Here is a 24,736-nt window from a genome sequence, read left to right as displayed (position 1 = left end):
CCTTGAACTTTTGGGCTCAAGCAAGCCTCCCCTGTCAGCCTCCTGAGCAGCTAGGACTACAGGCATACACCACTACACACAACTAATTTTTAAATTTTTTGTAAAGGCAAGGTCTTGCTATGTTGCCCGGGCTGGTCTCGAACTCCTAGGCTCAAGCAGTCTTCCTGCCCCAGGCTCCCAAATATATCTTCTGTTTGTTAATTTTATAGGATAAACTATTGGTTATTGAATACTTATTTTATAGCCTGCTATGTTTGTGACTCTTTTTTAGTTATTGAAGTCTGCTCTTGTTTTAGTTGATATTTTAACTTCAATTATATCCTAAGCAAACAGTGGTCATTTTCTCTGTCTGTCTTGGTAATTGAAGCTCATTTCTTTTACTTGCTTTGTTTGGTAGGCTAGCATTTTTTTTACTGGTGTTACATATTAATTGCGATGGGAGTCTTACCCATGGTTTTAATGGGAATGTCGTTATTACGTCACCATAAGTATGATGTTGGCTGTTAGTCTGAGACTAGGAATGTTCTTTTGGTCTTAGTTGACTATTTTTTAAAAACAGGAAGTGACTTGTCAGATGCCTTTGAAAAATTAATGAAATCATGTGATTTTTTTTTTCTCATTCATATGATGATAATGCTAATTTATAACTTTTTTTTTCTGGGACCAATCTCTGCTGATAGAAGTATATTTTCTTCTGTTATACTAGTGGATTTAAAACATACTTTATTAAATTTTTTAAAATGAAAATTAAAAAAATTTTTTTTAAATGAATATTCCTAAGTGACACCGGACTGTGGTTTTAGTGTGTAGTGTGCATTATTAGATTTTTCTGTAAGGTCATTAAATGTTATAAAATGAGTGGAAAAGTGTTCCTTTTTTTACTGTTGTCTGAAACATTTTATAATGCTTCACAGATCATTCTTAACAGCCTTTTCAAATTCACCTATAGCTTTTGGTTAATTTGATGTTCTTAATTTTTATTGTCAGTTGTGTTCATTTGTATTTACCCAGAAAATTCCCTGTTTCATTGAGAATTTTCAAATTTATTGTTCTAAATAATTTCCTCTCATTTTTGAATTACTGCCATTTTTTTTGTTACATATTCTTTTATTCTTGTTAACAAATTCCCTTGTTAAATAGTCTTCATTGTGTGTATTTGTGTTTTCTCATTTTCTTTAAATAGACTAGACAGAGGTTTGTGGATGGTACAATTTGTTTAGGGTAGGGTTTTTCATAGAATTGAGTTGGACCAGTATTTGGTTTTTAATGAATAAATTTCCACTTTTAATTATGTTAATGCTTCATTTCTGTTTTTCTTAGTTTTTATTTTGTTGTTCTCTTTTTAACTTCTCAAGTTGGACCACTGGTGCATTTATTTTTATCCTTTCTTATTTAATAATAACATCATTTAATAATTTTCTTATGATTGTAGTTTTGGTCATATCACTAATATGAATTATTATGTTTGTTATTATCATTATTGCTGTTTTCTAGCTAATTTGTAATTCCATTTGTTTACCCCTTGACCCGGTAGTTATTTAAGAGCATCTTTCCTAAATGACTAAGAGTATAATAGACTTTATTTTAGAGCAGTTTTAGGTTTACAGAAAAATCCAGCAGAAAGTACAGAGTTCCCTTGTATTTCCTCCCCCTGCTCCCATAGTCTCCACTGTTTTAACATCTTCTATGGGTGTTGTACGTTTGATAAAATTGGAGAAACAAATATTCATACATTATCATTAAGTTACATCCATAATTTAAGTTAGTGTCTACTTTTTGCATTGTACAGTGCTGTTGGTGTTGTCAAATGTTGTCTGTGATTTCTTTATAACTCTGTGACGAGCATTTTGTGTTTTTCTCTATCTCAGGTACTTAGGATAAGTTTCTTAGGATAAGTATCTCAAATGTTTGCTTGGGATAAGTTTCTAGAAGCAAAATGAGCAGGTCAAAGGGTAAGGATATTTTCTAGGCTTTTGATAGATTTGGCCAGATTCTTTATTGGCCCTGTGAGCCATCAGGGAAGCTGTGCCATTTCTTGGCTGTAGGTATTCAGAGTTGTTTTCCACAGGATGTCAGGTCTCTCTGCAGACAAACTGAAGTGCCGAGTATGGGCTCTGGTTCTCCACTGATTTCTCTTCTTCCTGAGGGGGAGTCTTAGGTGAGGGAGCAAGGAAGCCCTTCCTATTCACGTTACATGGATTCAAGATGTCCAGACTCTTTGGTAAATTAAAGGCTAAGATTCAGGTTTCCTCCATTCTCCAAATGTAGCCTCTTATAGTCCCTACTGCCACATAGGAGAAACTGACATTTGCTGAGTAACCAGGATGGACATGTCACATATTTTGCCATCTTATAATATGTGTGTGCATTAAATAGAATGTGGATGAGGAAACCAAGGCTGTGAGGGAGGAAGTGAGGGCTGAAGTCCAAGGTCAGCGGCTGGTTGAGGATTTAAGCACGAGTCTGTTTGGCTCCCAAGCACCTGCTCTTTCCATTCAGCTAAAGGGCAGGCTGCGTTGGTGGGTGATTGCCCAAGTTCCAGAAGTGAAATCCTAATGATATTTCGCTTGGTAAGTCATGGGGGCATCTCACTGAAACAGCAAATGTCTACCTTCCCATCTGATACCCTGCTCCCTTCCCTGATACAGGAGCTCCCCTGGGAGCCCTTTGATTCCCCAGTTTATTAATTTTTTAGAAGAAAAGAGGGCCAAACCCCATCACATTCCCTTTGCAACTCTAAAAGCTCAAACTAATAACTTATTGAGCTCATGCTCTATGCCAGGTGTGCTATGTGTATTCCCTCACGGAATCCTCCCTTATGTGGAGTTAGTACCATCTCCATTTTACTGATAAGGGAAGTAAGGCTTACAACAGCTAAGCAACTGGTCCAGAGTCACAGCATTGAGAAGCTATGGAGCCAGGAGGGTGGACACTAGACTCTTCATCTACAGTATTACTCTTGACCACGTGAGGCCGCAATTTATGGAGCATAATGGGTCTGATGGTTCTCGGATTCTGGTATATTTTCCAAACTCCGTAAAGTTCCTCTGCAGAAATTCCTGTTTTGTAATAGCAACATCTCCTAATTTCTGATATTGGGGTGGCCTTTGCTTGTGGCTTAATCTCTTGTTTGTTCCAAATCCTAGATTCTTGTCCACCCAGCCCCCAGAAAGCCATATATTCTGGATATCTCTCCTTGGGCTCAGTCCACCTATTGGTTGCAGCTCCTCTTCCCCGGTGAGCCATGATATATTCACCTCCTTTGCTGGTGTATCACTGGTTGGCAAGGATTGATTGGTTTGTCTCGCTAACCAAGCATCTCAGTCCCCTTCCCTGTGCACAGTGGTGACTCTTGGGCACACGGTGCAAAGTAGGATTGTGTTGAGCTTGTAAAATACGGATTAAAATTTACACTTCCTTCAAAGGATTATTGTGAGGATTAAATAAGATGATGCATAGAATGTTCTCAGCACGGGGCCTTATGTACGGTAAGGCATGCTTCCATCATATTGCAGCTCATTCTCCTGTGTCTCCCGCATCTGTTCTTCCCACAAACCTGGTTATTTACCCTGGCTTTTGACAAAGTGGATTATATATTTTGGAAACAAATCCTTTGTAAGAAATATGTATTATAAATATCTTCTCACAATCTGTGTATTTTTTTATTCTTTTAATTGTGTCTTTTGATAAGCAGACATTCTTAATTTTAATGGACTCTAGTTTATCAGTCTTTTCCTTTATGTTCAGTGCTTTTTGGAGTCCTGGTTTAAGAAGACATTTTCTATCTGAAGGTCATGAAGGCGCTTTGGTATGTTACCTTCTGGAAGATTTATTGTTTTATATATTGTGTTTAGAGAGGTAATGAATCTGGAATTGATTTTTTTTTCTTTTTTTGAGATGGAGTTTTGCTCTCGTTGCCCAGGCTATACTACAATGGCACGCTCTTGGCTCACCACAACCTCTGCCTCCCCGGTTCAAGTGATTCTCCTTCCTCAGCCTCCTGAGTAGCTGGGACTACAGGCATGCGCCACCATGCCTGGCTAATTTTGTATTTTTAGTAGAGATGGGATTTCTTTTTGTTGGTCAGGCTGGTCTCAAGCTCCCAACCTCAGGTGATTCGCTCACCTCGCCCTACCAAAGTGCTGGGGTTACAGGTGTGAGCTGCTGCACCTGGTCTGGAATTGATTTTTTTAATACATGGTGTGAGGTGTAGGGGTCAAGATTAAATTTTTTTTTTTAAGTTGGGAATTTACCATTTCTTGGAAAGGCCATTGTTTCCTTACTACATTGTCCTCTTTCTAATAAATGATTGACCATTTATGTGTGTTTCTGTTTCTTTGACTTAGCAAAGATAAGTGTAAATTAGAATTTTACCACTTCTCAGACCTTAGGAAACTTTTGACTGCATTACACCATTTTTTCCCTTTTGTGTTAATGTTGTCATGCATTTTAATTCTTCATTTATTTTGAAGGCCACATGTCATTATTACTAATTATTTAGCACAACAAACGTTCGTTTAGATTAACTCACATATTCTTTCTGTTGCCCCTCATCCTTTCTTGCATTTCAGCTTTCAATATGGGATAGATTTCCTTCTGCCTGAGGAATTCCCTCTGGTTCTGTTTGCCACATTTGTGTGCTGCACTAGCTTCTGAGAATTGATTGTGCACATCGTGTTCCATCTCTACATTCAGTGATGTCACACTCGCAGCTGACATCAGCCACAGTGGGAGTATTTACACCACAGACGTCAGCAAACACTGACAGAGCTTTCCCGCTTTGTTAAACATTTATCAGACACCACTGTTTGGTGACAAATTCACTCACTTGTTGTGTGTTCATTTTATAAGGATATTTCCGTAGGGCAAATAATTCTGAGTGGCATTTATTGTATTTTAGCTCTTCTGTTGGTTTTATTGAGGACTCAGCTGTCAGTTTTATTGTTGTTCCTCCCTCTTCGTTTTCTAAAGATAATGTGACTTTTTTTCTTATCTGGGTACTTTTCAGAATTTATCTTTGTCTTTGCTTTTATGAAGTTTTATTATAGTGTTTCTAGGTACCATTTAATTTATTCTGCTTGGGATTTTGTGACTTGATGTTCTTTTAAGGAGATTCTTGGTAATTGTTGTTTTCACAGAGTGCTTTTACTCTGTTCTTTCTTTATTCCTCTTCTAGGACACCAGTCACACAGACAGAGACTTTCCCACCAGTTCTCCATGCCTTTTACATTCTTTTTCATATTTCTCTCCAAGTTTTCTCCTTGTTTCTGTCTGGATGTTGTCTTCTAACCTGTCATTCATTTTACTAATTCTATATGTGTTTTATATGCTGTTAAACTTATCTATTGAGTTCTTAATTCCAGTTACTATGTTTTTTTGGTTTTAGATTAGTTTTGTTTTGCTAAAATTCTCCACATGGTTATCTATTTCACAGTTATTTTAAAGGTTATATTTGACAATTCTAGTATTTATATCTTCTGTGGGTTTATTTTGACACTTGGTCCTGCTTCTTGGTGTGCCTGGTAATTTTCGGTTCAATTTCAGGCCATGGGTGGTTGTTTCCTTCTTACAAAGAGCATTCACTCAGCCTATCTCCTGAGAAAATTTATCCTGTCCTCCAGTAGGCAAAGAAGAGGCAGATCACTTCAATTCAATCAGAGATGGAAGCCGGTTTTCAGTCTTTGTAAGGTTCAGCTATCTCTGATTATTCCTCTCTTCCTAAGTGAAAGACTTGAGTATTTACTTTTGCCTGGGCAGGTCGTGAGTTTCAAAATTCATTTCCTCAGCACTTTGAACCTTCTGAAAAGTAAGCTCAGCTCTCCTGCCTCTTTCTGCTCAACACTTCAGCCTTTTATCCTTCTTTCACTAAGAATCATCGAACACTTTGAAGGAAAAACAGGTGCATAGTGTCTTAGTTCTCTGTTTCTCTTCTGTCCTAGCTTTTCGATCCTCAAGTCTTGGTTGCCTTGATAGGCTCTTGCTACAACTTCTGTCTTCTCAGCTCTGTAAAACTGTTGAAAGCTCCTCTTAGCTGCCGCGTGCTGCTTGGCTTTCTGTTTATGTTTCTGCCAGGCTTTTCAGCATCTACCCCTATACTCAAGAGCTGGCAAAAACCCAAGGGAGAACACCAGAATGCTAAGTGTCAGGTTACCTCCATGAAGTCCTTCCTCCGGATTTTTGGCATTTCAAGTCCTGGCTGCCAAGGCAGCTCTTGAATGTCTTAGAACAGATGAAGTAACTTACCAGCTTTTCTCCTCCTCTTGGCAGGGACATTGGTTTCCTAAAAGTTGCTCAGTTTTGGCCAGAAGTGGAGGTCTAAAGTTTTCGGTTTTGTTTTCCTAAATTATCTGTGTTGATTTTGGAATCAGAGTTTAGCAAGCCACAAAATAGATTGATAGATTATTATATTTTTCTATAATCTAAAATCAATTGACCAGCTTTTACATTCTCTTTTGAAAGTTTGAAATTTTTTTTTTTTTTCTTTTTTGAGACGGAGTCTCATTCTGTCGCCCAGGCTGGAGTGCAGTGGCGGAATCTCGGCTCACTGCAACCTCCGCCTCCCGGGTTCATGCCATTCTTCTGCCTCAGCCTCCCAAGTAGCTAGGACTGCAGGTGCCCGCCACCACGCCTGGCTAACTTTTTGTATTTTTTAGTAGAGATGGGGTTTCACCACTTAGCCAGGATGGCCTCAATCTCCTGAGCTCGTGATCCTTCCGCCTCGGCCTCCCAAAATGCTGGGATTACAGGTGTGAGCCACTGTGCCTGGCCTGAAATAATTTATTAATAAAATCATTTGGACATAGCACTCTCTCTCCCTTCATAGTTGTTCTTTGGCTACTTTTTCTAATTTCTAATTATTAGCTTAGTCAGATTTTCTCCCTCCTCTCTAATAATTTTGATAATGTATTTTTGGGTGGGTTTTATTTTATTTTATTTTACTATTATTATACTTTAAGTTATAGGGTACATGTTCATAATGTGCAGGTTTGTTACATATGTATACATGTGCCATGTTGGTGTGCTGCACCCATTAACTCATCATTTAGCATGAGGTATATCTCCTAATGGTATCCCTCCCCCCTCCCCCAACCCCACAACAGTCCCTGGTGTGTGATGTTCCCCCTCCTGTGTCCAAGTGTTCTCCTTGTTCAATTCCCACCTATGAATGAGAACATGTGGTGTTTGGTTTTCTATCCTTGCGATAGTTTGCTGAGAATGATGGTTTCCAGCTTGATCGACGTCCCTACAAAGGACATGAACTCATCCTTTTTATGGCTGCATGGTATTCCATGGTGTGTATGTGCCACATTTTCTTAATCCAGTCTATCATTGTTGGACATTTGGGTTGGTTCCAAGTCTTTGCTATTGTGAATAGTGCCGCAATAAACATACGTGTGCATGTGTCTTTCTAGTATGTATATGCATGTATGTATGTTTGTTTTTTAATTTTTTTTTTACAAAAAATTTCATATAAGGCTATTTTTCCCCCTGAACTCAGCTGCAGCTGAATTCTTACATTTTGGTGTGTGCTGGAGTTGTTGTCCTTATTTTGTAGGTAGCTGATAATTTGGATTACCTTCATTAGCCAAGAGTTGGTTATTGGGGTGTCTGAGGCTTTATCTTTTAACTATTTTTTTTTTTTTTTGCTAAGATAAATAATTTGCCTAATCTTTTAGCTGTTGATTTTGCTTTTCATTGCTTTCTGGACAGACTAAATAGGGGGTTAATTTCTGGGTTTTGGTATTTATTGAGTATTTCTAGTGGACTAGGACTTGTTAAAATTTTTCAGTAAACATTCCAGGCACATTTGAAAAGACCATGTGTGGCATTTGTTATTGTGAAAAGTTATGACTACGATAGGCAGATCACCAACTGCTTTATGCATTTTCAATAACTTTTGTATGTTTTCAATAATTTTAAAAATGATTAACTGCCCTAAATAAGACATTGCTAGGTATTCAGCCGTGTTCTGTTGTTTTTTTAATCATAAATTAAAATAAGAATACCAGAGGAAAATTGGAAACTAAAAGTATAATAATAAAAACAACACACAAGAATCACCCATAGTCATTCCCCACTCTTAACATTTTGGTCAAGTTTCTTTAGCTCTGTTTTGCTGTATATATTTTATTTAGGTACAATTAGAACCACAGTGTATATCCAGTTTACAGCTTAAGCTTTAACCTTATATTTTGACTGTATTTTTCTATCTTCAATGTTCTTGATGGTAATATTCAACCATGTACAGAGGGAATGTAAAATTAGCCGCTTCTATGACTTTTCTTTTTTTGATGGATTGATTTTTATCAAGGTGAGCTAATTTGGTACCCATGCCCAAACTGGGTCCCTTTGAGCTCTCAGGACAGAACTGGGAGTAAGAAGAATGAGAGACAAGGGCAGCTCAACGACAGGGATCAACTGTTAAGTTAGGGGTAGAGATGAGGATGAGGTTGTTGGTGGTGGTGGTTGTGGTGTTGGCCAGATGGTGGTTGAGGGATGCTGGTAATAATGCATTGGTTTGTTTTTCTAATAGTTATCTTATTTATTCTTCACAAGAATTCTTCAGAAATATTTCTTATTAACCCTATCTTCCATTTGTGCCACCTGAGGCTCTGAGGGTTGAGTGAATAGCTCTACATCACCCAGCTGAGTTTTTTTTTTTTTTGAGATGGAGTCTCACTCTGTCACACAGGCTGGATGGCAGTGGCGTGATCTGCCTCCCAGGTTCACGGCATTCTGCTGCCTCAGCCTCCCTAGTAGCTGGGACTACAGGCGCCTGCCACCACACCCGGCTAATTTTTTGTATTTTTAGTTGAGATGGGGTTTCACCGTGTTAGTCAGGATGCTCTTGATCTCCTGACCTCATGATCCGCCCGCCTCGGCCTCCCAAAGTGCTGGGATTACAGGCTTGAGCCACCACGCCCGGCCCACTCACCTGAATTTTAAAGGCCGAGCCAGGGCACAGACCTACACCTCTGGCCCCCAGGCCTATGCTCTTTTCTTTGTATTATTATTATTATTATTATTATTATTTAATCTTTCCAGAATCACGTGTGAGTGTGAACTGGCTCCATGGCTGAACTGGTGTTCTCTGTGTGTAACATGCTGGTCACTAGGGTCGAGGCTGGAGTCACAGAGTTCACTGTGCCCTGCTTTTAAAGAGCTCATGGTTTAGTGGAGAAAATGAACAGATATAGAATGGATTTAAGAATCCTGCCTGAGAATTCAGGAAAGGTTTTGTGGTACTGATGTCTAATGGGTCTTCACATGTGAATAAGGGCTTCCAGATGGGCAGAGGTAGGAAGGGTTCCAATCAGAAGGACCAGAGGAAGCCATAAATAGGTGTGTGCAGGAAACGGAGATGAGACTTGGCAGGGTGTATGTGGCTACAAGGCAAAGAAACTAGGGCACTTACTCAGTGGTTCTAGAGGGGTCTGTGAAGATAGCTTTTGTTTGTGGCTGTGACTCTTTTGTCTGGTACATGCTTCTCTGGCCTCTGAAGTTGGGAGGGGGGAGAAAGCCCAATCCTGATGCTAGAAGGGACACTCCAGAGGGCAAACTGCCACCCCGTTCCCACCAGCTACTACTCACCACCGCTACTACTATTCACGACAACATCAGTAACAACAATCCCTGGCATTTATTAAGCACGTAATAGGTCCAGGCCTTGAGTTTGGTCCTTTGCATGTGATATTTTCTTAAATCCTTCCCCTAACCCTATGAGGTATAGGTATTGTTATTCTCCTTTTAATAAGGAGAAATCTGGGGCTTGGAGAGGTTAAATACCTACCCCAGGCCTCCCTCCCGAGAAACTGCCAGGCTGGGATTTGAACCCAGACTCTTCAGATGCTATATGCTGAGATCCTCACTATGGGGTGGTTCCTGCAGATAAGGAACATGGACAGGTGGTGGGCCTTTCCCTAATTTTCTTGAATTTTGTTTTGTTTTATTTTGGCCTTTCTATCTTTTGTTTTGTTTTATTTTGTTTTCCTGCTTTTCTTTTGAGTACAGAGAAAGATTTCTATGCCATAAGAAAACTGACAGTGCACAGATGATGATAAATGGCAGCCAACCCTCAGCTCTGGGGACACAACAGGGAGTAGTGGGGATTGTGGCAAACCCAGGAGAGGTGGTGGCTGTTGAAATCCAGCCAGTTGTTACCGTATTGGAATATAGTCCTAGGGCTGCCGATTTGCAGTTCTATTAATTTTTTTTTTTTAAAGAGAAGCTGGGAATCTGGACTTTAAGTTAAGTCTACAAGTTGTTAAAATCTGCTCAGTTTTTTAAGGAAGCTCAGCCAACAGTAATGGGTTGTGATAAAAGCAAAGTGTCCTAGTGAGTGGTCTCTATGTTGTGCCATATTGCCGGAGAACCTCCTGCAGCCCCACTGGTGTCTCTCCCCCTGCCCCACACCCTCACACCTGCAAAATGGGGCCTTCTAAACTACCTGGTAGTGTTCTTTCCTGGATTGTCTAGTTGTTAAGGGAAGATCCTGCCTGGGCTGTCTGAGCCAGGAATTATTCCCAGTCTGTCTTGGGCACTTGGCTTCCTTTGCCCTACATTCTTGGGGTTACTTTTCCTGTCTTCAGTACTGATTTAGAACAGTCAGAAGATTCCAGAACACTTGAGAGGATGCAAGGAAAATTGCTTAGAATTCGCACTTCAGAAATCTGGCTGTAAGAAGAGAACAAGAGGTCACTACTGGAGTCGGCACCAAATGGAACATTTTGAGCTTGTCTAAAGAAGCCTTTTTCTTCCCACAGCACAATTCACTGCTGAATTCATAGCGCTTGGGATTGTAAAGTCGGATCTCGCCAGGTCAGCAGGATAGGATAATTTGGTATCAATTTATTAGGCTCTCAGCCTGTGCTTCTGCTCAGACAGAGTTGGATTTTAGTCCCCCATCATTTGCAGATTGTCATGGGAATGGGGAGTAATTGCCCTTATTTTCACGCAGGTACAGCGCAGCATTTTGTGCAGGTACCTGCTGGAGCCCAGGGGAGAAGGAAGGTCTTGGGAACAGAGCTAGTCTTCTGAGGTTTGCTTCCTTTCCATCCACTCTTTACATTCCAAGGACCTGTGTGTGGATAATAGAGACAAGTGTGAGCTTTACCTTGTGCCTGCAGCAGGCTTGCTGATTGACAGCAGGAGAGAGTATCCTGACAGTCACAGGGCTGTGTAGTTGGGTCATGGCCACGTGTTACTTGTTGTGGGTGAACCAGTGGTGTCATTGGTACCCCCTGCCCTTCCCTGTCTTCTGGGGCAAGAGGGACAACATAAATGGAAGGTCGCTGGAGAAACCCTTCCAAGCTGTCCTGGTCATAGGTAGGATTGAATTGACTCCAAATGTCTCCAGAGGCCTCACAGAGCAATGCTACCATTGTGGTATTTTGCTACCGAAAGCTAAATCTAGGGCAGAAATCACCTCTTGCTCCAGGTTGATAACTTGCGCACTGTCATCTCTTTGTGGCAGTAGTAATAACAACAATAATTATAACAGCTGACATTTACTCACTGTGTTCCTGCAGTACGCAGCCATCATTTGAAGTGTTTTAATCCTCACGCCAACTCCGTGAAGGGGGTACTGTTTTTATATTCGTTTTAGGGATGAGGAATTGAAGGCACAGAAAGGTCTGGTGGCTTTCTCAAGGCCATACAGCTAGTAAGTGTCTGGCTGGGATTATGTACTCTGGGCACTCCTGATTCCAGTCTACTGGACTGCTTGTTGCTGTGGGTATTTGGGTATTTATGTGTTTCTTTTGGCTCCTGGTTGCATGGTCACTGGCTGTCTAGTGGAATGGTCTAGGGAATGGTGATCAGCTTTTCCAGATGCTCAGGTGACACAAAAGAGGTTGGCTGGTGTCATGGACAGAACATGGGATTTGCAGTTAGAAGGTCTCAGTTAAAAACCCTCAGACCCCTGCATTCTAGCTGGGGGACCCTCGGGCAGGTTGCTTGAACCTCTCACCTTGATTGGTTTGTTGAACTCGCAGGGTGCTAGCAGCACCTGCCCCAGCATGGGGGAGTGGTTTTGCAGCTCAAAGTGTTGTGAATGCACTTCCTTGGTGGAGGGCCTCTAGCACCATGGTTTCGTCATCCTGTATCTGTCACTCACCCTGTAGGTCAGGGGTTTTTCACATTTGTGGCATCAGAGAGACCCTTAGGTTTCTGTTTGCAGAGGCATCCCAGGCCTAGGGGAGACAGGTGGCTCAGTGGCACTGCTTCCTACTGCTAGGCTTGCAGAGCTCACTGCAGGAGGATTGTGGATGGGGATCCAAGACTGTCCCCATCCTGCTCCTGAGGGACATGCTGCCAGCTGTCACAGAGATAATATTACCGTTCTGTTCCTCTGTCAACTGGAAGAGAGCCTGACCAGAAAGTTCTTTTGCTGTGTTGACCCATGCCACTAAAACCTTAGTTTGGTTGAGACCCCTACCTGGCCTTTGATTGTAGGTCTTACAGAGCTGGGATATTACCTATCACATGGGCAAGTTACTTCACCCCCTAGAGCCTCAGTTTCTTCACCTGTGTTTTGAAGACAATGACATTTTCTTGTAAGATTGTTGGGAGGATTAAATAAAATGATGGAAATAAAGTACCTTCTATAGGGTGCTCCTACATGCTAATTTCTTTTTTTCCCTCTTTTGGTCATCATCTTGTTGCTGTCTCAGGTCAGGAGGTCTGAACAGGGCTTCCTGCAGAAAGGATATCTTCATGGTGTCAGTGTGAAGCTGGTGTTAAAGAATGCAATCTGTGAAGGGGAAAGGAATCTCTGCTTTCCAGAGCTGTGCTGTGGTTAATAGAGTTGCTCAGGGAATGGGGAGGTGAAAATAAAGGCAAAGAGGAGCAGGCCTAGGGAGCAGGATGTCAGCAGTACACATGTGCTAACCAGACCCAGAGTGTGTTCCCCAGGGCTCCCGCCTTTTCTGCGTCTCTGGACTTAGAATCACACTGGTTTGATCTCAATCTTTTGCTGCTTCTGTGTAGCTTTGATGAGTTGCTCTAACTTCTCTGTGCTTCAGTTTCTTTATTTTCCAAACAGGAATAATGATACCTAATTTCTCGGGGTTTGAACATATTAAATGGGTGAATAAACGAGTGAATGAGTATCAGGTATCTATATGACTCACTTTAGTAGGGAGGTTCCCTTTTCCGTTTGGAGAAACAGCAGAAGAGGCAGGAGGAATAGTACAGTCCCACCACCACCGCAACCACTAACTCTGATTTCTTTACCACTTACTGGGGGCCAAGCCTGTGTTCAGGCACTTTATCAGCACCATTTCTTCTGGTCACCAGGTTGTTGCTTTCAATTCTTACTTAGCTTCATCCTTAATTGATTTCGAAGGGGTTAAATTAAAAAAAAATGCTAAAACAATTTGAACTGATACAGTATGTATTGTAGAAAATCTTGATGGACTGAAATGAAAAGGGCAAAAAAAACCCAAAAAACCAAAAAACAAAAAACAAAGAAAAACCAGAGAAAATCATCTTGCTTGGATTAAGATGACAATAAATTAAGATAGAGCTCACAATGTCTGGGGTTTCTGGGGGCTAATGCCAATTCCGCTTCATTGGGATGTAGATGAGACCTGTGGCTACACAAAGAAACATCTCTCCTGACCCATTCATACAGCCCAGTCCAGGTTGAAGTGCTGCTGCTTCTGTTAGAGCTGATGAGTCAGTGCAGACAGCTGTTGGGCTTTTTGTCTGTGGTTCCTTGAGATTCAGACTTCAAATAAAGACTTTCACACTTTGTGACTTCTTTTGAATTCTCTCTGTTTTATAAAACGAAGAGATTTTAAGAACTTAAGAAGATAACACTTTCTGGGTTGAGGGCTCCCTCACAATGTCTGCACTTACCATTTAAGGTTTTACTTCTGGGAGCAGAAGTATTGGGTTTTGCTGTGTAATTGTTTCTTGTTTTATTGAGGGCTTAAAAACCTTATGGAGGTTTGCCTACCATGAAGTTGATGTTCAATACATGTAAGTGGAAACAGAAATGACGACATGCTACCAAAGGAAGGTTTTGTGATTTAGACCATCAATTGGTCCGTCCGTCGGTCCATCCCTCCATACAGCCATCCACACAACTACCCACCCACCCACCCACCCACCCTCTTACCCATCCATAGATTTATTCATGTGTGTACTCACCTATCCATTCATCCACCCATTCATCCACCCATTCATCTACCCATCCACCTGCCTGTCCTTCATTTATTCATCCATCCATCCATCCATCCATCCATTCTTTATCCATCCTCCACCCATCTACCCACTCACCCATTCATATATCCACTCATTTATCCACTCAACCACCCAGTCTTTCATTTATGCATCTGTCTATTTGTCAGTCCATCCATCTGCCCATCTATCCATCAATCCATCAATCCATCTATCCACCCACCCACTCACTTACCCACCTACCCTGTCACCCATCCATACATCTCTTCATCCATGCACTCACCTACGCATTCATCCACCCTTTCTACCCATCCACCTATCCTCCATCCATCCATCCATCCATCCATCCATCCATCCATCCATTAATTCTGTCAAGTGAATATTCCAGAATGTGTTTAATCAATCCTTGTTGTTGGACATTAGGTAGTGTTAAAGTGTTTGCTGTTGATATTTTTGCTTCTTTTGTGACATCTTAGTGGTTAAGAGTCTGGGCTGGGTAGGCATACTGCCTGGGTTTGAATTCTGTCCCCACCTCGTATTGTGTGACGTTGGATGATTCTTGATCTCTGTATATCTGAATTTTCTCATCTGTAAAAGTAGAGATTACATTAGGATCTCTTTCTTATTTTTTAAAGGGTTAAAATACACAATCCATTTGAAGCATAGAACTGTGCTTAGTAAGTGCACATGGTTCCCATAACGTGGTGATGTTGAAACCTTGCACGTAGTTCTGGTTATTTCCTTAGGCTGTTTTCTGAAAGTGGAATTACTAACCAAAACATGTAACTATTTCAAAGGTTTTTCACGGGCGTTGCCAAATTGTCCTTCAGGAATGTTGTGAATTAGTCCAACATTAACAGCTCCCCCGTATGAGAATGCCCATTTTACCTGAACATCTGCCAATGCTGGGCAATTATTTAACTTTTGCCAATTTTGTGAAAATTGCCAATTCATTGTTTCGTTTTTCAATACTTTTATTACTGGTGAATTTAAATATCTTTTATTTGTTTACTGGTGAATTTAAATATCTATTGTTTAAATATCTTTTGTTTTATTTATTTTATTTAAATATCATCTATTACTCCCACACACTTCTTTTTCCTGACCTTTTACATTAATACGTTCATCTGTTTCTTAGAGCATAGAATTCATTTCAGTACTAAAAATAACTTTACCACCTATGCTGCAAATATTTTCCCCATAATGTTTTTTTAAAATCTAGATTATGACACTCTTTGATATATGAAAATTTAAAATATTTATGTAATAAAAGCTTTTACGTTGTTCTGTAAGCTTAGACCTTGTCTGTCTCTAAATCACAAGTGTGTGTGTGCATTTTTTTTTACATTTAATTCTTGAGGTAAATTGGATTCATGTTGGTTAATGATATAAGGTAGGCATTTTATAATTTCCCTTTACTTAACCAGTTATCCAAATTCCACTTTATTGAATCTAGAATCTAAAATACCATTTTATTATATATAAAATTCTTATACACACATATTATATAGTACATGTTTTATATATATATATGTTTCTGGGCTTTTTATGCATTTCAGTTTTTTGTCTGTGCTGACTTACTACCTTATTGTAGCTTTATTTTTTTAATAATTGGCAGTAGAAGTCTTGAATTCTTTTTTTGTTTGTTTGTTTCAGAAATTTCTGGGCTATTCCTGTTTGTTATTTACTTAAAATAAACTTGTCAAGTTTAAAAAATCCAGATGGGGTTTTGATTGAAATTGCTTTAAGTCGAAAAAATTAACATGTTTATAGTAATGAAACTTCCCATCCGCAAATATAGAAGTGTCTCTATTTGGTAAAACCTTTTTTTTTTTAAATTTATCACAGTTAAGTTTTGTGGATTGCTTCATTTAATCCTGCACATTTCTTGTTAAATATATTTCTAGGCGTTTTCTATTTTCATTGCCTTTATAAATAGAATTTTTTTCTACTCTGTTTTCTCACTGGTTATTGCTGATTGTTGATTATATCTGTATTTGGGAACTACACATCTTTCTGAATTTTTAAATTCATTCTAAAGTATTTCAATTCATTCTCTTGGGTTGTGAGGGTATATGACTATGTATGCAAATAATATTTTAGAGATTCTTTTGTATAGATTACTTCTCATTTTTATTTCCTGCCTTATTGCATTGGCTAGAAATTCTAAACTGATATTAAAAATAATGGTTTTGGATGTCAGGCTTGAATTTTTAATGCTGAAATTTTGTGTACTACAGAACTTGGATGGGTGGGTGGTCATAGTTGTACTTTTGGATTAGGCCTTCTAAATGCTTCTCAAATACATATGTCTGTTCATATGTCTGGCTGTTTCTATACTCACTTCACAACCTCCTCCACTGTAGAAGTGAAAATAAAGAATGAGAATATATCTCAGTAGGATCATGGGCTACGTGATGGAAGTTGTAGTGGGGAAAACAAGTGGCAAATTTCATCCACCCTGGTTTTTGGTGCATCTTCCTGGATGTGCTCATTCCACAGACTGCCCAAGGTTAGCAAGGAACACTGAACTGACAAACTTGTCCATGTGGTTGTCAATCCTGCCTAATTTAGTCAGCCTCTTTTTCTGAGTTAGAGACCTATAAGTAGCTTTTCTGTCTGCTGTAATTTCTCTCTGCACCCGTCCCCTCCTCTGGCACCCATCACCCTCCACAGCCACATGGGGAAGACCCTAGCAAAGACAGTGACATTGCCCCGAAGTCGTTTCATCCTGGGCATCAATGTACGTGACTCAGCTTTGTGCTCCACAGACTTGGGCTGCTCTGTTGCTACAGCCCAGACCAGCATTTCAGGTAATTGGGCTGTAATTGGCCTGCTGTGGACAGCAGGTCCCCAATGTGAGGCTTCTGTTTTTGGGGACTTCCCCTGACTGGCAGGGAGTAAGGCAGTGACCTCTCTTTCTGTCTGAGAGCAGAGCTCCTATGACTCATTCTGGCTCCCACCTCCCACACCTGAGCTCTGAGCTGGTGCGTCTTGTTCCATAGGCTGGTGTGGGTGGTGGTGTGGATGGCAGAGCAGGATGATGCCAGCACACTCCTGGGAGGCAGTGCCAGGGTCTCTCTGGTGTGCTAGGTGCTGTCCTGGGACTGCTGGTGCCCAGGTGCTGTGTGAATCTGCCCTGCTGGGGCTTAGCTCGTGATCTTTTGTCCTATGACACCTCCAAATTTCTCCCTCCTTCCCACTGACATTTCTTTCTTTAGCTCTTGCATCTGCCCATTCTATTCTTTTTTAGATTGTGATAAAATACACATAACATAAAATTTACTATCTTAACCATTTTTAAGTGTACATTTCCAAGGTATTAAGTACATTCACATTGATGTGCAGTAATCACCACTGTCCATTCACAGAATTCTTTTCATCTTGCAAAACTGAATCTCTGTCCCCATTAAACACTAATCCCACATTCTCCCCTTCCCCCCAGTCCTTGGCAACCACCATTCCACTTTCTGTCTCTATGAAATAAAATACTCTACGGACCTCAGATAAGTGGAATAATACAGTCTTTTCATGAGTGGCTTATTTCATTCAGCATGACGTTCTCAGCGTTCATCCATATTGTAGTATATGTCAGAATTTACTTCCTTTTAAAGGCTGACTATACTCCATTGTGTATGTATACCACGTTTTGTTTATCCATTCATCCACTGATGGAAAATCAGGTTGCTTCAACCTTTTTCACCTTGTGAAATACTCCTCTGATCTGTTACAGCTGAAGACAATAGTGGTCAAAGCACATAGCCCTTTTTTACAAAGTTGTTCCTATGAATTTTCACAAGAATGAGAAATTTGCCACTATCATCATCTCCATTTTATAGATGAGGAAACTGAAGCTTGGCGAAGTTAAATAATTTGCCCAAAGTTACCTTTAAAAAATAGCTTAACTGGGCCGGGCGCGGTGGTTCATGCTTGTAATCCCAGCACTTTCGGAGGCCGAGGCGGGCGGATCACGAGATCAGGAGATCAAGACCATGTTGAAACCCCATCTCTACTAAAAATACAAAAAAATTAGCCGGGCGTGGTGGCGGGCGCCTGTAGTCCCAGCTACTCGGAGAGGCTGAGGCAGAAGAATAGCGTGAACCCGGGAGGTGGAGCTGGCAGTGAGCCGAGATTGCGCCACTGCACTCCAGCCTGGGCGACAGAGCGAGACTCTGTCTCAAAAAAAAAAAAAAAAAAAAAAATAGCTTAACTGAGATATGTTCACATATCATATGACTCACCAATTTGAAGTGTACAAGGCAGTGATTTTTAGTGTATTTACAGAGTTGTGCAACATCACCACAGTTAATTGTAGCACATTTTTATCACCTGAAAAAGAAATGCTATACCCTTTAGTTATCACCCACCTATTCCTGTGTTCCCACCGTAGCCCTGGCAACTGCAAATCTACTATCTATCCCTACGGGTGTGCCTATTCTGGAATTTCATATGAATACACTGGCACAATGTATAGTCTCCTGTGTCTGACTTTTTTCACTTAGCGTAATATTTTCTAATTCTCCAAGTTGTAGCATGTAGCATTAGTACTCATTTCTTTTTGTTTCCTAAAATTCCTTTTTTTAAAAAAAAATAGACATGGGATTACTGGGTATATACCCAAAGAATTATAAATCATTCTACTGTAAAGACAGATGCACTGTATGTTTATTACAGCACTGTTCACAATAGTAAAGACTTGGAACCAACCCAAATGCCCACCAATGATAGACTCGATAAAGAAAATGTGGTACATATATATCATGGAATACTATGCAGCCATAAAAAAGGATGAGTTCATGTCCTTTGCAGGGACATGGATGAAGCTGGAAACCATAATTCTCAGCAAACTAACACAGAAACAGAAAACCAAACACTGAATGTTCTCACTCATAGTGGGAGTTGAACAATGAGAATACATGGACGTAGGGAGGGAAACATCACATACCGGGGCCTGTTGGGGGATTGGGGGCTAGGGGAGGGAGAGCATTGGGAGAAATACCTAATGTAGATGATGGGTTGATGGATGCAGCAAACCACCATGGCACATGTATACCTATGTAACAAACCTACACGTTCTGCACATGTAACCCAGAACTGAAAGTATAAAACAACAACAACAACAACAACAACAACAACAACCAGTCCCTAAATGCATTAGAAAAGAGAATCTCTCCCATGAGGCTGGGCATTCTTTAGAGAAATGGTTCTCAAGGTGTGGTTCCCAAACCTGGGGACTTGGAGATGCAGATTCTTAGCCTTGCTCCAGACCTACTGAGTCAGAAACTCTGGATGTGCAGCCCAGCCATCTGTGTCTTAACAAAACCTTCAGCTGATCCTGATGCACACCAAAATTTGAGAACCACTGGTTTGGAGAAACTTGCCCAGAAAGAGACAAAGAGAAAACCACCACCACCAGCAGCAGCAGCGACAGCAGCAACAACAGTCCAGGCAACATCCGGTATGAAGAGCCATGGTCACAGTACCTAGAGCAAGGTACAGTTTAATACGGTGGCTGAAGAGCTCAGGCTCTGCAATTCTCACAGCCCTGGGTTTGAACCCCAGCTTTGGTACTTGCTTGCTGCCACTTCCCTTAACCCCTGCATCTGCAAAATAGAGATAATGATTCCTCCCTCTTAAGGTTGTTCCAAGGACTCAGTGAGAGCTTACCTGTAAGGCACTTAGCACAGAGCAGCACATTAAGTGAAAGCCACTGTACCAGAAAGGAAACTCAAGCAAATCCATCCTCTACAAAAGCGTTAACATCTCTGTTGAGTTCAACATCCTGTGGAACAGCAGTCTAAATGGGGTACTCACACGCTGGTGGGTACAAGCAGACTTGGTTTGGGGGCATGGATTGGTTTGTGATGCTTAATTTCAAGATCCTCAGTTTTCCTACAGGCTCTACTGAAACTGATCTGCCTGCGAAGGGGGCATGAAGCAAATTCTCTTTCCCTGTCTTCTCTTTCCACAGGAGCCCTTCTGCCACGTAACAAAAGAAAGGCAGAGTTCTCAGCCATCCCAAATCTGAATATGATGCATCATGTAATATAAACTTCCAGGGCTCCTACAGAGGAGAGGATAAATGGAAATACTGGGGTTGTGAACAATGATTGCAAGTGAACAGTTCAAATGACTGGGTAACAAGTCCTTATCCACGTCAAGTGGTTCCTACACAATTGAAGGAAGTCCTAATTGGGCTGTAAGTTGATAGATTGTTAAAAATATTTTTTGATGATAAATAATAGAGTTGAGGTCTCACTATGTTGGCCAGTCTCATCTTGAACTCCTAGACTCAAGTGATCCTTCCACTTCGGCCTCCCAACGTGCTGGGGTGACAGGTGTGAGCCACAGTGCCCAGCCTTATTTTCTAAGATTCCTTTTTGAACTCAGACATCTGAGTCCACAGTCTCATTGTTCAGCCACATTGCTGTCCTGTCTCCTTCAAACATTGTATACAAGTTCATGTTTACTTGTTGATATCTTCCCAGCTTCCCCTCATATTCAAGAGACTGGGGTTCAGCTTTGTACCTCTCTTGCTCACTGTCATGTGGCACATAAGGGCTTCGTAAATTAAAAATTAATAACTTGAAAATAAGTGCTTGGTCTGTTGAATGCTGTGTGTTGGACAGTGTTGCAAACTAAACTCATGCAAGGAGTCACTTGTGTTAGTATTCTGTGCATGATGGTTATGTATCATGCTTTGCTGTTAGAAATGACAACAGACAAATGAGAAAATGTTCATTAAAGGGCTCTGAAACAGTGTGAATTATAAATGTATTGATGGTGGGGATGTGTCACCATTTGCAGTTAGATTCAGGAGCTGATGAACAACCCACGAGATGGAGGTTTGCACACAGTGGCCTTGGGCCTGTGGCCAGCTGTGATAGCTGGGGGTTCCACAGTCTCAAGGTCACTGGCCTGTGTCATAAAAGGCTGGTTACTGAGGACAAGCTGGGAAGGTGACCCTTAGTCCAGCAGATGGAGCCACCTGGGGTGAGGAGTAATTACCTGCTTGAGGCCCCTGAGCTACTAAGTGCAGACCCAAGTCTCTGTGATTCCGAATTCCGTGCCTTGCCCTGCTCTCTCCAGCCTTGGATGTGGACAGGCTGTGTTGGAGGCTGGTCAGGGACCAAAACATTTGCTGAAAGTAGGAGCTGTTTGCAGCTCCATGACTGCAGGTTTCTTTTGTAGAGGCAATGCAAATGGAAGAGGTGGTCTGAAAGCACTGCCATGGCTTCAGAGTACTCTGTAGAGAGTCCAGTGATTATTGCTGTGTGGTCCCTGAGAAAAAAAGTCTATGCACAAAAATTCCTGGTGATCTTCTAGAAGAGACACCCAGAGCTCTAGTTGCAGCCTGGGGGCCATTTCCTGGGGGTCTGGGCTGCCTCTGAGAATTCCCTCCCTTCCCTCTAGCCAAATCACTGGAGCGTGATGGTATCAAACATGGGGATGGTATTAATCACTCACATTCAATGAGTGCCCATTCTGTGCCAGGCAGGTAACTAAGTGCTTTGCATCAATTAGCTCATTAATTTTTGACAATGTGGTAGTTATTATTAACTTCGCTTTACAGACGAGGAAACTGATACATAGAGAAGGGGAAAACTTGTAAAACGCTATAAGGATGTCACTCAGACTGTACTTTATTTTTCTCAGAAAAAATTTTATATGATATATGTAAAGACTCATTGTAATATGGAGTAGAGATAATATGAATTTTCTCTGTGGCTTATTGGCAAATAGAGTAGCTTGGGCATCATCTATTCTTGGTTGCCATGTTTCTCACTTTTGTGGTTCATCTCACTTTGTTTATCTAATTGGAATCTCTTTTTCTGCCATTATTTCGTGTTCTTCTGAGAAGTGCTCACCCTTGAGGGTGAACAGAGGTGAGCAAGAGGCATGGCTGGGAGAAACAACTAAGTATCAAGGAAGAAGTTAAGGTTGGGAGATAAATGTGGCTTCTGTGATGATTTGACACAGGGCATCTTCATGGAATTGATGAAGGAAACAGAGGAGGAAGCTCAGTGCTCAGGGATCACCAGGAAGCCTTTGAATGGAGGGGCATCAACAGCATCATAGCCTGGGAGGAACAAGGATTGTCATTCATTGGACCATATCGTGGTGGCAGGTGCATTATGACTTCTAGCTTTAAATTGAAGACACCGTAGCACCAGGTTACAAAATTAGGAAACAATTCTAGAGGGAATGTGTGATAGCATGTGGCAGTGATCCATTCAACACCTATATGTCCTAGAATACATTCCTAAGCTTAAGCAGGTATATCTGTGCTCCCAGGGCCCAACACAGTGTCTTTCACATAGTGGGTGCTTATGCAGTAAACCCCCTTGAATGAGTGAGTTGAAGCCCCATGCCTTTAATTGTCAAATAGGCTGACTCCCTAGGAGAAAGGCTTCTCCTTAGCTGCCTTCCCAAACCTGCTACCCTATTCTGAGTTTCTCTCCAGTTGCTTTCCACCTAGATGTCCTCTAATTACAGCTACTCTAGATCCACACCATGTCTGGTTTCCAAATCTTCCATCACCCTCAATGCATTAGTCTTTAGTGTTGTCCTCATGGCTCATGGATCTGTCTTAACTATCTCAACCTCGTGCCTATGGAAAGTGTTCCTCAAAAACTTCATGGTATGGACACAAAGATGATTATGACCCCGAAGTCCTACTCCATGTAGCATGGCTACTATGGTTCTAACTTGAAATCTCCTTGCCTTTCCCCGGCCCCCGACCAGGAATATGCAACAAGACTTATATATTGGCCAAATAAAGTCTCTGGGTAACTCTATTGAAATACGGAGCTTTGCATGATGGGATTTCCTAATATAGTGCATCAGAAGATAACTGATGTGAGATGCCCACCCAAGTATCTAAAGGAAGTATGGGGTCTTGGTATTACTAAATTCATTGACTGTAACTTTTTATAGACTTGCTAATCTGTTACCTTAATTCCTGGCAATGATTAGTTAGCAAAGCCAGTTTCCTATTCAGAACAATTTCTGAAAGGCCTTGTGGGTCTTGCCATGAGGAATAGACTTAATCCTGTTGGGGAGTCATTGCAGAGTTTTAAGAGGGGAATAAGACAATACTATTTATATTGTAGAAAGCTCAGCCTTGCTTCTGAGTGGAGATGAGATTGGAGGAAGGTGATTGAAGGCAGAAAATTAGTTGGGAGCCTTTGCAGTAGTTCTGGTTAAAGGCAATCACTGGATCTGTGATCTGTTAGAAGAGCTTCTTCTAACATCTTGACAGTTGCATCACTGCGTTACTTTATCTTTAGAGCACCTAAGGGCAGTTTCCTTTGTGGTGACAACTGCTTTACTTGAGTTTATTGAGAAAGCACTTGAGAAAAGGCACATCCAAGATACTTCATTTCATCTTGCTCAGATAGGCATTTCTCCATCTTGGCATAGTGGTGATGTCCCCAGGGCGATGGGACTTAAAAACTGCAGCTTCCTACTGTATATAAAGAGAGGACACAGATGTTTCCAAGGAAGTCTCCATAAACCTGTCCAGGGAACCTTGGAGAATGTCCAGAATTTTCAACATTTTTGGAATGTTAGAATAGGACAAAGCCATTGCAAGCCCAAATAGCATTATGAAACTATTCACAGTGCTTCTACAAGATATAGAAAATGATATCCAACTCATTCCATCCCTGACCACTCCTCAGCCTGCTGCAACTATGGCCCCTTTGAGATTCTTTGGGTAACTTGAAATGGACACAACAGAGATACTGCAGTAATATTTAAGAGCTTTTTTGACCACTGATGTTGTGAATCCAACTTCTTCATCTCCTCCTAACTCTATACTTCTCCCAGGGACCCTTGTTTAGAGAGGGGTGTAACCAATCCAAAGAAAATGTACAGACCTTAAGAGAGGTTAGTGTTTTTGGTAACAAATGGAATAAAAGGAAATTCTTACACCACTGTCTGCCAATTCAGTCATCTTCAAATCTCACGTAATGCCTGGATTCTTAGGCTTCCTTCTAAATGTTTTCATACATTAATCTACTTAGTTATTTCAGGTATTTTAAACTTGTATTCATTCTTTGGTAGGTAAAATATGCTTATGGTACAAAACTCAAAAGGAGCAAAAGGGTAAATAGGGAAAGTAGTTTCCTTCAGACATCTCCCAGACATAATTATAGTTAGTTACCAGTTTTGTGAACTTCCTTCTAAGTATATTCCGTGCATATTCAAGCTTATATGTTTATAGAGAAACCTTTTTTCTTGTTGGGGACAGTGTGTTTTTTTCTATATTGCAAGCTATGGCGATCAGAAGGCTCTTTCCAAGATGATGACTGAGAGGGCCTCCAAACTTGAGTGTAACTTTTTTTTTTTTTTTTTTTTTGAGACAGAGTCTCGCTCTGTCGCCCAGGCTGGAGTGCAGTGGTGCAATCTCGGCTCACTGCAAGCTCCGCCTCCCGGGTTCACGCCATTCTCCTGCCTCAGCCTCTCCGAGTAGCTGGGACTACAGGTGCCCGCCACCACGCCCGGCTAATTTTTTGTATTTTTAGTAGAGACGGGGTTTCACCGTGGT

General features: G+C 41.1%; 1 protein-coding gene across 6 annotated transcripts in view; it reads left to right on the top strand.

The window, feature by feature from the left end:
- CDYL2 (chromodomain Y like 2) overlaps positions 1-24,736 on the top strand; it is a 216,640-nt gene that overhangs the window by 48,454 nt on the left and 143,450 nt on the right. Inside the window, exons 1-2 of one of the 6 annotated variants that reach the window (XM_055299668.2) lie at positions 10,727-10,818; positions 22,165-22,312. The exons of 2 other annotated variants lie outside the window; for them this stretch is intronic. In XM_055299668.2, the coding sequence (XP_055155643.1) occupies positions 22,238-22,312 (75 nt within the window). In that variant the 5' untranslated portion in view covers positions 10,727-10,818; positions 22,165-22,237. Of the gene's footprint in view, positions 1-10,679; positions 10,819-22,111; positions 22,313-24,736 lie in introns of those variants that run through there. 3 more of the 6 variants (XM_055299665.2, XM_055299670.2, XM_063612466.1) reach the window with 3 other exon arrangements.

Source organism: Symphalangus syndactylus, chromosome 11 (assembly GCF_028878055.3).
Source record: "Symphalangus syndactylus isolate Jambi chromosome 11, NHGRI_mSymSyn1-v2.1_pri, whole genome shotgun sequence".
Classification (NCBI taxonomy): Eukaryota; Metazoa; Chordata; class Mammalia; order Primates; family Hylobatidae; genus Symphalangus; species Symphalangus syndactylus.
This window is presented reverse-complemented; position numbering and strand designations above follow the sequence as displayed.